General features: G+C 45.7%; 1 protein-coding gene across 6 annotated transcripts in view; it reads right to left on the bottom strand.

Annotated features, from left to right (window-relative positions):
- Positions 1 to 12496, bottom strand: part of AHRR (aryl hydrocarbon receptor repressor) — a 69222-nt gene that overhangs the window by 31126 nt on the left and 25600 nt on the right. For 3 of the 6 annotated variants that reach the window (XM_084783019.1, XM_084783018.1, XM_084783020.1), the window contains one exon: positions 4640 to 4737. The exons of 1 other annotated variant lie outside the window; for it this stretch is intronic. In XM_084783019.1, coding sequence (XP_084639145.1) covers positions 4640 to 4737 — 98 coding nt within the window. Of the gene's footprint in view, positions 1 to 4639; positions 4738 to 8465; positions 8553 to 9166; positions 9186 to 12496 lie in introns of those variants that run through there. 2 more of the 6 variants (XM_084783023.1, XM_084783021.1) reach the window with 2 other exon arrangements.

The following is a 12496-nucleotide window of genomic DNA, read 5'->3' as shown; positions in this document are numbered from 1 at the left end:
AATCTTAACATTTATTCATAAGAACTCACAGGGAAAATGGGAGGGAAATTTCTTAATTTAATGTAAAGCATCTACAAAACTCAAAGCTTCAAACAGAAAAACTAAACTGACGTCATGCTTGATTTTGGAGTGACCGAAATTTCCCCTAATATGAGGAACAAGACAAATATGTCCCTTTCACCAGTCTTATTCCACCCAGTACTGGGAGTCTAAAAATGCACACTGGCAGGTAGTAGGAATCTCAGAAAAGTAAACATAGATTTGGGGCCTTGAGGAGTTAGGGCTACTCACTGCTCTTGCAGAGGATCAGACTTGAGTTCCCAGCTGCTCATAGCTGCCAACAGCCCCAGCTTGAGGGCACCTAACACTCCTGTCTGGCCTCCATGGGCACCTGTACTCATGTGCACGTACCCTGCCCACACTCATACACATAATCAAAATTATAAAATAAATCTTTTTTAATGCATCTTATATCTGCCCTCATACAATATAATCAACATAAAACAGAATTCCATGAAATCTATGAAAAAGCTCCCAGAACTACTCAACTAATACATTAGTCATATGATACAAAGTAAACTTAGAAACCAGACTGTATTTCTTTATTTTATCAACAAAAGCAAATTAAAGTTTAAAAAGACCAATATATAGAAAGACCAAAAATTACTTAGTGCCTAAGTATCAGTTTAACATAGACAGGCTCTGTGAGATGAAAATGATAAAAACTTCGTTGAAAGTGATTAAAGATCTAACTAAATGGAGACACACACCCTGTTCAGGAGCCCACTCGAATTGACTTCAGTTTTAATAATTGCCATCAAAATCCTAGCAGGAAGTTTTGCTTGTTTGGCTGGTTGGTTTTGGTTTTTTGAGACAGAGTTTCTCTGTGTAGCCTTGACTGTCCTGGACTCACTTTGTAGGCCAGGTTGGCCTCGAACTCACAGTGATCTGCCTGCCTCTACCTCCTGAGTGCTAGGATTAAAGGTGTGCACCACCACTGCCCGACCCTAGCAGGAAGTTTTTAAAAGATTTTTTAATTTTCATTTTATGTGTACAAACGTTTGCCTGCATGTGTGTGTATTGAGTGAGGAAGTACCCACGGAAGCCTAGAATGTGGCATCTATCCCCTGGAACGTCAGTTACCAATGGTTTGAGCTGCTATGTGCATTCTGGGAACCAAAGCGACATCCTCTGCAATATCAGCAAGTGCTCTTAATCACTGAGCCATCTTTCCAGCCTGTGGTGGGAATTCTTATAGAAATCAATAAGATCAGTCTAAAATTTATGTGGAAAGAAACTAAAATAGGCAAGGCAATTTTCTAAAAGATTTATTTATGCATTTTATGTATACGGGTCTTTTGTTTGCATGTACATCTGCACACCAGAGAAGGGCATTGGACCCCACAGAAGTACAGACTATAGGTGGTTGTTAACTGCCATGTGGATGCTGGGAATTGAATTCAGGACTTTGGAAGAACACTCAGTGCTCTTGACTGCTGAGCCATTTTTTTCAACTCTGGCAATATAATTTTGAAAGAAAACACAATTAGAAGATTCGTATCATCTGATGTTCAGAACAATTTTACTTACTTCTACTGGAGTTAGGAAGTGTGGTAGTGTCAAGATGCCAGACAAAATTCAGAGAATGCAAAATGTAAAAACCTACAAAACTTTGAAGAATGGGTCAGGAAGATGGCTTAGTAAGATGCTTGCCACCAAGCTTGGCAACCTGAGTTTGATACCTAGGATTCACATGGTAGAAGAAAAAAATTGAATTCCCTTACTTCCCTAAGCATGCCCTGGTACACACACACACACACACACACACACACACACACACACACACACACACACACACCATAAATAAATAAATAATAAGTAAATGTAAAAATAATTTAAAGCTTCGGAGAAAACATAGAAGACAAATCTTTGTGACCTTGGGATAAAGAGTTTCTACACGTGACACTAAAATTTTGACCAACAAAAAGGAAAATTGATAGATGGCTCCATTAAAACGTAAGCGCTTTCACTCTGTATATCCCCCTATCAAGAGAATGAAACAAACAAACAAACAAACAAACAAACCACAGACTAGGAGAGAACTTTCACAAATTTCACATGTGACAAAGGACAGGTGTCCAGAATGTAGAATGAGTCTAGACTAAATAAACAGTAAGAAGGCAAAAATTGTGGGTTTTTTAAAATACGTGCAAAGAATTTGAAAAGTTTGGTAAATATGATACATTGGCATAGAGAAGGGATGCTTAGCACCCTGAGTCATGAGGAAACGCTAGTTCAAACCATGAGATTCCAGCACACACCCACCAGAATGACTTTGAGTGTGAAAGACAAAACCAAGGCAGCCCCCAAGGACATGGGGCAGTGGGAGCCCTCTGGAACCAGCGTTAGCCTTGTAGTTTTAACTCTCTGCCCTGGAAGTGAAAGAGCTACACATGGAACATGCTTGGTTCCAGACAGAGCATGGCTGGAGACGTTGGAAGGAGGTGTGGAGGTGTGGAAGGAGGAGTAGAGGGAGGTGGTGAGGTGTCGGGTATGGAGTAGGGTGTGGGTGGAGGTGTGGAGCCTGAAAGGGGGGTACAGAGGGAAGTGCAGACATGAGCAGGGAGGTGGGACCAGGAGGTGTGGAGAAACATGTACTCTGGATAGGACTCGGGTCAGACAACCTCAGTATCCTGGGTGCTGGGTACATATACTCTGTGTGTTACAATAAGTAAAAAAAGTTTAAGGATGATTGTCTGAGTCTTAATTTTTTGATGAATCTTAGCTTTTAAAAGATATTAAATTGTCTTTTTCTAAGAATAATGACCAAGCCAGGGTGCACTTTAAGACTCCATTTTTAGTAGTAGCAAGAGAAAGAGCAACAGTGAAGAGAAGGTAATCTGCTCAAGAGATGCTTTCTCGCACATGATGGCAGGCGGTAACGTTGCACACATTTCCTCAGCTGAAGGATAGTGTTCCCCAAGGAGAGATTTCAGTCCCATTGGATGCCCACTCACACTGAGCCACAAAGAGCAGAAACCAGATCACTGGCTCTTCTGAGCAAGCATAACTGCCTCTAGGTATAGGCCCCTCTGAGCATGCAACTCCTGTGTACTTTTTAAAATTAGGATTCATTTTTATTTCATTTTCATGTGCACTGGTGTTTTGCTTACGTGTCTGTCTGTGTCAGGATGTCAGACCTCCTCGCACTGGAGTTACAGACAGTTGTGAGCTGCATGTGTGGGTGCTTAGAATTGAACCAGGGTTCCTTGGGAGAACAGCCAGTGCTCTTAGCCTCTGAGTCATTGCTTCAGCCCATCCTGTATACTTTTTTTTTTAAGGATAGAATTTATAAATTCATCAAACCCAAACTCCTTCTCAGAGTCAACAGAACTTAGAGATGATTTCTCACCCAAGCCCCAGACCCTTTCTCCCTTCGGCATCCCAGAACCCACTGGATGCTGTGAAAACGCAGAACGTGCAATGTCTCAAAGCTGGTCATGGCCAAGGCAGACCCAGAGCACTATTCTTGAACTGTATTTCACATGGATTGTCTAAAAAGGGCACAGTTAGGAGATAATAAGAGGCAAGAAGAGCCAACACAAAGGAAGTCTGCTCCATTAGGCAGGATGCAGAAGCTCATACAGAAGGCAGTTAAGTCCAAGCCAACGTTCTGAGGATGGAGCAGAGCCTGGCACCTGGCTGTCCATTATCCTCTTCTTCCTATATATGTGTGTGAGATTTTCTAATTAAAAAAAAAGTAAAAGAGGCGAGAGGGTGTGGCTTCACCCTGTAAAGTGCTATGCCCTCTCTGGGCACTTAATATTTCCATTCCCTCTTATAAAGCCGGCCCAGACAGAGATGGTGCCTCAAATCTGACTGATGATAAACAGAAAGCTAACCCTTTCCTACAGCCATTGAGCAGGGGAAAAATGAGGACCTACCAGCTCCTGCCATCTGTACTCCCAACAGAGGCTCACCCAGGGACTGGCCCAGTGATGACAGGGGACAAAGGAATACAACCCTGGCCCTACATCATATTCCCACCAATTCCTGGTCTTCTCGTGCCAGGCCTCAGCCCTCAGAGACCGTTGAGGTCATCCTCTGAGTTATCAGAGACAGAACTTGAACAGCTCAGAGAAACCCCAGCACCAGAGAATCTTGGAGTTGACCTCAGATGAGAAAAAGATATCCACCTAATGGAAGTTCCTATCAGGCCTGAATGCCAATGTAAAATGAAAGAATTGTTAGGTCTTGTTTGTGTAGGGCCCCGGGTGAATGACACAGAAGCTCAACATTGACTCTTCTTAGTCTTTAATTCGAAAAAAATAAACAGCTTAATATTTAGGTTCCTTTGCCAGTTAGTAAAACTAGAGAATATGGGATGACAAATGCTTCTCAAATTTAGCATGAGGATGATGAAATCCTTAACTCCATCGGTGAAGTTGCTCTCTACCCACAGATCCCAGGTTAAGCAGACTCGGGCCAGTCTGGCATTTTGGTGCCTTTCAGCTTCTTCTCAGGATACACACACACACACACACACACACACACACACACACACACACACACACACAACAAACAAACAAAAAAACAAACAAACATAGCTGTGTGAGGTTGCAGCAGAGTATGCACATACCTCCAGCAGCAGCCGTCCTTCCTGCACAGAGAACTCTCTGTGGGAGGGGTCTTCGGGTGACAGGGCTGGAGCCCGCCATACACACGTCTCCTTCAAGGCTGTCAGAGAAGAGTGAACAGACAGATAAGCCCTTTTCAGAGGCTAGGCCTGCCATCGGCTTTTAAGTCACAAGTTTCTTGTGTTTCCCTGTCTTCCCTGCACCCCCCCCCCCGCCGCCCCCTTTTTCCTGCTGTATGTCCATCCTGGGCTGTGCTCTTGTCCTATGTGGAATGTTCAGGATCTCCATGAGGTCCTGATTGGCAGGAGGAGCCAAGGATTCCAGGGGCCGCTGCAAGTACCTCTAGAAACCCAATACCAGTGGATCCCAACACTACCCACTTTGAAAGGAAGGCTGTCTGTCATCTGCTTCTAGGCAAGCCAAGGCCCCTGAGTCTGCCCATACCCTCTGAAAGGGGAGCAGGACAAACGCCCTTGTCTGGAGGTAAAGAAAGTCCCCTGACGGTGCTCACCATTCCAAAAAATAAATAAATAAATAAATGCTCCTGGGCCCATAAAGATGCCCACCTCTCTGGTAGCCCCATCGAAGTCTGGGCTAGTGGCTTTGGGACGGAAAGCTCAAGGTTCTCTCACTAAGCTGGATTCTAGTCTGTGGCAAGCTGACTCTGCCCCTACTATCTGGGAGACCCAAGCCCAGAGAAAAAGTCCCATTGGTGAGGACCACAGCATTAAGTATTCACATTGCTTGTTCACAGCCCACTTCATGCTGAAAAGAATAGGTTTGCTGGGCTGGGCATACTACTCAGAAATAAAAGTAATATTTGAATCAAGGTTCTATTATTTTTTGTGTCACATGGCTTGGCCCAGGAGTGGTGGTACTGTCTGGCAACCCTTGTCTAGAATCTGAGCCTCATTGTGACCCCATGCCTCCCTTTCTGAGTAGTTTGTACCAGTCTACTGCCAGCTAGTCTACTGAACTCCTCCTTTGCTGAGGCTAACAGCATTTGCAGAGATTTGAGGCACCCTTGGAACTTGATAGGTCTCCAGGCTCCTGGGCAACTCTACTACTCTGGGACCCAGATAATGCTTAACACCCTGCCTCACCTGCCAACAAACCCACACCTGGCCCTCAGACTTAGCCCTTCTGGGTTCACCCAGAGCTGTTGCTTCTGCTGGCAGAAAGTCCCAGAAAGTCCATGGAATCCTAAGAGAATTCTGCCTGCATGCAAGTGTGTTTGCTGGGATAAAGGGCCACCCTGCACAGGGGAGCCCAGGAGGCTGTGACCCCAGTGGCAGTGACATGATCCTTGGGAGCCTGGTTTCTTTCTCTTCGTTTCTCAGAAGCTGTCCTTTCTCACCTTTGTCTTCCCCACCTAGTGAGGCTGGGTTTGCGTTCACTGCACTAAGTAAAGAAGGTACCAAGACCCAGCTATACCACTGCTGGTCTATAGCCGAAAGATGCTCCACCATACAAAAAAGACAACTACGCTCAACTATGTTCATAGCCATTTTATTTGTAATAGCCAGAATCTGGAAACAACCGGGATGTCTCTCAACTAAAGAATGGCTAAACTGTGGTACAATTACATAGTGGGATACTACTCGGCTATTAAAAACAAAAACACCATGAAGTTTACAGGCAAATGGATGGAGCTAGAATATATCATGCTGAGTGAGGTAACAAGACCCAGAAAGACACGCATGGTTTATATCAGATCCCTCCTGGGAAACTTGAGCCCTGGTGTCTCTAGGGCAGTGGTTTCTCAACCTTCATAATGCTGCAACCCTTTCATTCAGTCCCTCGTGTTGTGGTGATCCGCCAATTGTAAAATTATTATTGTTGCTACTTCATAACTGTTACTTTGCTACTGTATGCATTATAACGTAAGTACTTTTGGATATAGAGGTTTGCCAAAGGGGTCGCTAACACAACTTGAGAAAAGCAGCTAAGGGGCAACGCCAGACTCCTTGAAGCCGACCCACCAGTCCGTCTTCACCGCTTATCTCCCTAGTCTGCGCCTGTACGGGAGGCATTGATACATGAGTTTCCAGATGTGTCTCTTCTAGATGCCTCAGAGGGCTCCATTGTATCGCTTCTATTTTCTGGGATCTGCTGGGCTTCCCCTCTGGAGATAGGGTACTGAGAGGTTAGCAGCCACGCGGGGGCGCTAGAGCTCTTGGAGGTCATCCCACACCCCTGGACAAGGTGCCAAGAGTGAAAGAGCTGCTGTCCTCTCCCGCTTGGGCGTGAGGGGTGGGTAAGGAAGCCTACAGGACAGCAAGGTTCAGCCTGTGTGGATTCCGTATAAACCACCGTACCAGCCGGGCTCATTCCCGGCGGACAGCGTCCTGATGGTGGAGGACTTAAGTTAGGATGTCTGAGGGGCCAGTACGCTTCAGTCACTGAGGCGGGGTGGGATGGGGCTGGAGGAACTGAACCACTTGAGCACAACCAGATTTTGGCCAAATCCACATCTTCCCCACCCCAAGCTCTAGAGCCAGCTCCGCCTCTAAGCGCCGCTAGGTCCAGCTCCTGGGACTCCGCCACCCCCATCGCGTGCTTGGCGCCTCTGGCTTCCTCCTGCGGCCACAGGCGTCACGCGATGGCTGCGATCGCGTGCGAGCGAATGGGGCCCCACCCGGTAGGCGCGGGGGGGAAATCGGTTGGGGGCCTAGACCCGAGGGAAAGGGATAGAGGTGTGGCCGGGGCCTGGGGGTGGGGCCGGGAGGGGAGGGGTTTGAATTGTTTCACCTCTAGGTGGGGTTCAGTAACTCCCTGCCTGGAGTGGCTGGTCAGCCAGAGCTGGGTGTCTTTGCCACGAGTTGTGGAGGTCAGTGGTCCGCCACCGACACTATTAGCGATACTCTGCAATGCACACAGAAAGGAGTCAAGCGTAGCTTAGCTGTTCTCTGAGAGGCTACACACAGCAGCGAATCCAAAAAGATGCGGAGACTCACAGCCAACCCTTGGGCGAAGCATAGGGAGTCTTATGGAAAAATGGGGATGCGGGGCGGAGCGGGGTGGGGGGAGGGGAAGGAGATGGATAAAAGGTCCTGGAGGTGACAGGAGCGCCACAAGAAGACCAGCTAATGAGGGCCCAGAGAGGTTTGTGGAGACTGAAGCACCAACCAAGGACCATGCATGAACTGGGCCTAGGCCCCCTACATAGATGTAGCAGAAGATGTAGCTCAGGCTTCATGTGGGTCCCCTAGTAAGGGGAGTGAGGGCTGTCTCTGACACGGACTCGGACTCTGATCACTCCCCTGCCCTGGCGGGGCTGCCTTTCCCAGGCCACAGGGGAAGAGGACTGCTCCGTCTGATGTGACTTGCTGAGCTGGGGTGGGTGGATAGGGGAGCTCCCCTTTTCTGAGGAATAGGAGAGGGAGAAAAGGAAGGGATGGTGGAACCGAGAGGAGATGGGGGTGTAAAGTGAATAAATAAATTATTTACAAAAAAAAATAGTTGTGGAGGTCACTGGGGGCCCACAAAGCAGAGCTAGAGGTGATCCGTGCACCTCTGTGAGCGCTCACTACTTCCTCTGCTTTCTTCATGCCCCATCCCGACCCTGGGCCTGTTGGCCTTCCCCTCCCTGGCTTCTAGGGCTGTGAGCAGGAAGCTAACTCTCCAAGGCACCAACCACTGCAAGTTTCTCTGCTGTGCTGAGGCCACTGACAAGCAGAGGGACCTGCTGGGACCGATCACTCAGAAATTAGCCCAGTTCCTGTGCCCAGTTCAACCGAAGTCCATGGCTTCCTGTCAGCCCTAGTCCTTCCCTCACTACCTTAGGTGAAGGAGGATCAGTAGGTCCCTACCCCCCAGGAAACTCACTTTTAAGATTCTCAGGGGCACTTCAAGGAGCCCCCAATTGGCCACAATCAACTGGAACCAACGAGTCTTTCACTTCTCCTATTTCCTGCAACCTTGAAGTAGTTTACTGGGAACAGCAAGAATCTGAAGAGTTACCATAGAGACGGTTGAAATCGCTACACACAGAAATGCAAGTAGTGCAGGCTACCCAACTTCCTAGTAACATGTTTCCCTTTCTCCATAACTCAGCAGGCAAGCAGGACTCCATCTGCAGATGCTAGACACACAAAAATCCAGTAACTGCTGGGGGTCAATTCAGGCAAATGTCCTTTGTGGCGGAGAAGCAAGAAGACTGAACCATCTCTGTTCCTGGGTCAGGCTGTAATGCCTAAAATTGCCTTTCAGCTTAGTGATGTCAATCCCTACACCAGAGTGGTGTGTCTATTCAGTGGGCCAGGCATTCCTCTACTTTCCCCCCTGGACTTGCTACAGTCAGAGATAAGGGCTGAGCAAGCCAACTGGAGCAGAGATGTTCCAGAATTTTGGCTAAAGTTTCCTGCATGTTTATGAGGCTGAGTAAAGTTTATTTTAGATTGTCAATAGATAGAGATGTGGGTCCCAGGCAGAGCAGGAAGGAAGGGTACCAAAAGGGTAAGAAAGAGAAGCAAGGGGGCGGGAAATAAGAGTAAGGGGTACGGGAGAGCCCACCACTCAAGACTCACCAGACTCTCCTGGTATCAAGCTGGACTGTCCTCCTGGACACTTACAATCTCTCATGTACCCCCTTGGGCAAGAAAGGGGTTTGGCTGGAATCTCAGTAAGCCAATCGGCTTTAGATTCCCAGAACTACAGCTGGGAAGAAGAGGCCTCCGTCAGAACTCAGTCTACAGCCCCCCAGCCTACTGTGAACAGAAGGCCCAAGTAAGCAGCAAGGCAGACTCAGGATGACACATTGCCCAGGTCCTGTACTATGGTCATGCTAGGCTATGACCTCCTGTCGTTTAAAATCTTTTCACTGCTCAGTCCCTCAACAAGACACGGCACCAGGGAATATGAAACAACGCTCGCCCAAACATGGCATAAAAATTTGGGTCACAGTCCAAGTTGTATATTATAGCAAGTTGCTGCCTTTGATATATAGTTCCCAGGCTTTTAAAAATGCGTTAAAGATTTCGCACTTCCAAACAGTTCACAAAGAACCACAAAAACTGCACTTCCTCTGAGCCAGTGAGGACTGGTCCATCATCCCTTCCTAACTACTTGCTGAGGGTGTTCACTTCCTCCCTCAGGCTCTGTAGTAGTTCCAACCACACGTCTTTTAAAGAAGAAACACCACCCTGCCTGCAAAAACCTGTCACTACAGAAGATGAAACCTAAATTAGCTTTTTGTGGGAGGGAAGACCATGATTTGGGCACAATGCGGACAGACCCATATTCTTTTCCTGATATGAAGCCTCCAGTATAGCAAAACTGGATATTCTTACAAAGTTTTATCAAGAAATGTTTAAGCAAACAATAGCAAGAGAAAGTTCTCTGGTGTCAGTGAGGACTCAAGAAGTGTTTTGTAAAAGAAAACAAAAGCAAAAATTGCAGTTTTAAAATATTTTAATATCAAAGATCTACTAAATCATGATACTCAGGTGTGAATGCCAACACAAACAAGACACCTCATGAGACTCACCAAACTCCTACAGCTCACAGCTAATTGCTACCCTGACAGCTCAGACTGGGTGCCCTGCTCAGAGGTCAGAGATAGTGTTGTAATCTACTTGTAAACCATGAGCTGTTAGTGGAGGGTGAAAACTCAGACATAGAGCACTTGGTTATCCTTAAGTTCAGTTCTCAGCAACACACACACAGACACACACAGACACACACACACACACACACACACACACACACACACACACACCACACCACACACACCACACACACCACAAACACTCATAAATAACAGCATCATAGAACTGGCTTGCCCGCCTTAAAATCATCTGAGTCTTCAGCTTATTCACATAAACAAATTATAGATCATTATGGGTAACTAGCTCCTATCAGGGTTTTGCCATAATTGGGATCAATAGCTATAGAACTGAATTTAGTAAAAACGTCCTGGTATCTTAATGTCAGATACACAGGTCCTTGAAAGACATACCCACTTGGTCCCTGTAGTTGCTTCCCCCTTCAGCATCTGTCATTATCTATCCCTGAGTTTGTACAGCTGTGACTGGGATACCATACACAAGCCAAACATAAGGAGAAACACAGAGCAGGGAGTCAGATAAATTCTACCGGAGCTTAGGGATGAAGGGTGATGTCAAAATTGTGGTTAGGCAAACCATCTGAGGGAATGGCCTTTGAGTTAAGATCTGGATGGAGCAATCCCAAGATGGGTAGAGAGAGGGGCCCACGTGTTCACCTTAACCATAAGGCTCAAAGGGCAAGTATGGCTCAAAGGGCACTGAACGACCACTTTTAGCTTTGCCTCTTTTATCTTTGTCTTCTCTACCTTTATTAGCTAGTAGTGCATTACAGAGAGGTGTTGTCCCTGTTTAGTTCACTATTTAGTCGATGTTAGTGTTCACTGACAGAACCCTGTTTTATCCATGTAGCGATCGGCCATTACTACCGTAAGGCATTTTAATGCTGAAATCTTGCCAGTAGAGCCTCCTCGCTGGTCTTCTATATTGCATGATATTCCTCCATTGCTTTTTTTTTTTTCTGGTGTAAACAATTCTAGCTTATATTGTGTCTCCCCTGTTCCCAAATCCCTGGCTCCTTCCAGTGGTGAATGGAATTCAGAGTTAGTATCTGAACGCAAAGTGTGTGTGTGTGTGTGTGTGTGTGAGAGAGAGAGAGAGAGAGAGAGAGAGAGAGAGAGAGAGAGAGATATCCTTGGCCTATCTGTACATATTAAAAGGCACCAACTCACACCAACAGCTCCATATCCAATTCAGCACCACAGATTTAGTTCAGAGGAGAAACTTTTTTTTCTTTTATAGTTTTTTTTTTGTTTTTTTTGTTTTGTTTTGTTTTTTTTTGCAACTCAATTAGACATCACTCTCAAAACATGGGTGCTTCCTTCCATACACTAACTTTACCTTCATTGTTTGGAATTAAAGGCATGTACCACCACACCTGAACCTAAGCTTTTCTTTACCTGAAACTTGCTCTAAAACAGGCTGGTTTTGAACTCAGACCTGCTTGCCTCTGTCTCCTTGGAGTAAAGGCATGTTTGTATTCCAATATGATCACACAGACCCAGAAGGTCATTGGATGTGATCTCTTGGCAGAGCAGCCAATTCTCTGAATTAAAATTCCTCTACAGCTCGCTTTATAGATTTCAAAGTTATTAGAAACACACAATTTTTAAATTATTTTATTCATTTGGTGAAATGAATCATTAAATAATTATGTAGTGACTCATTCCCTTCCTCTCCCCAGTGCTTTTTAACTTCAAAGGAAAATTTGGACATTGATTCAGATGTAAGTCTTCTCTCTATTAGAGTTTCTTCACTGTGTCTTTCCATCTTTTTGCTCTTTCTTTCTAAGCCACTAGACTTTAAATGGGCAGTTTATAAACAGCGTATCAAAATTCACATACCTTTTAATTGGCATGGCTAGTCCATTTATATTTCTTACAATTAGTGATATATTTGGACTTTTGTGCTTTCTATTTATTGTACTCATTTGAGTCTTTCCTACTTTCTTGTCTCTTTTTTTTTTATTATATTTTCTTATTCTGTTTTTTCTTTTGAAAATTTGTTGGCATAACGTTCTTGTCGACTATGTACAGTTCACCCTTGTTCATTCAAATGCTGATTTCTCCACCCCACTCCCTGCATCAATCCAGACATGGCACTGTGGTGTTTATTCTAAGTATCTCCGGTTTCAAGCTTGTGTAAACATGTCACCATTTGTCCTCTGGGCTGTCAATAAAAAACCAACTAGCCAATGTTGTGCAATAACAGAGAATAGGGTGGGACATCCTGATAGAGAGAGGGAAGGAGACAGAGCAGGGAGAAGAGGAGGAGTGCAGGTGGAGAGCACCAGGG

Source organism: Acomys minous (assembly GCF_964271855.1).
Source record: "Acomys minous genome assembly, chromosome: 5".
Taxonomy (NCBI): Eukaryota; Metazoa; Chordata; class Mammalia; order Rodentia; family Muridae; genus Acomys; species Acomys minous.
This window is presented reverse-complemented; position numbering and strand designations above follow the sequence as displayed.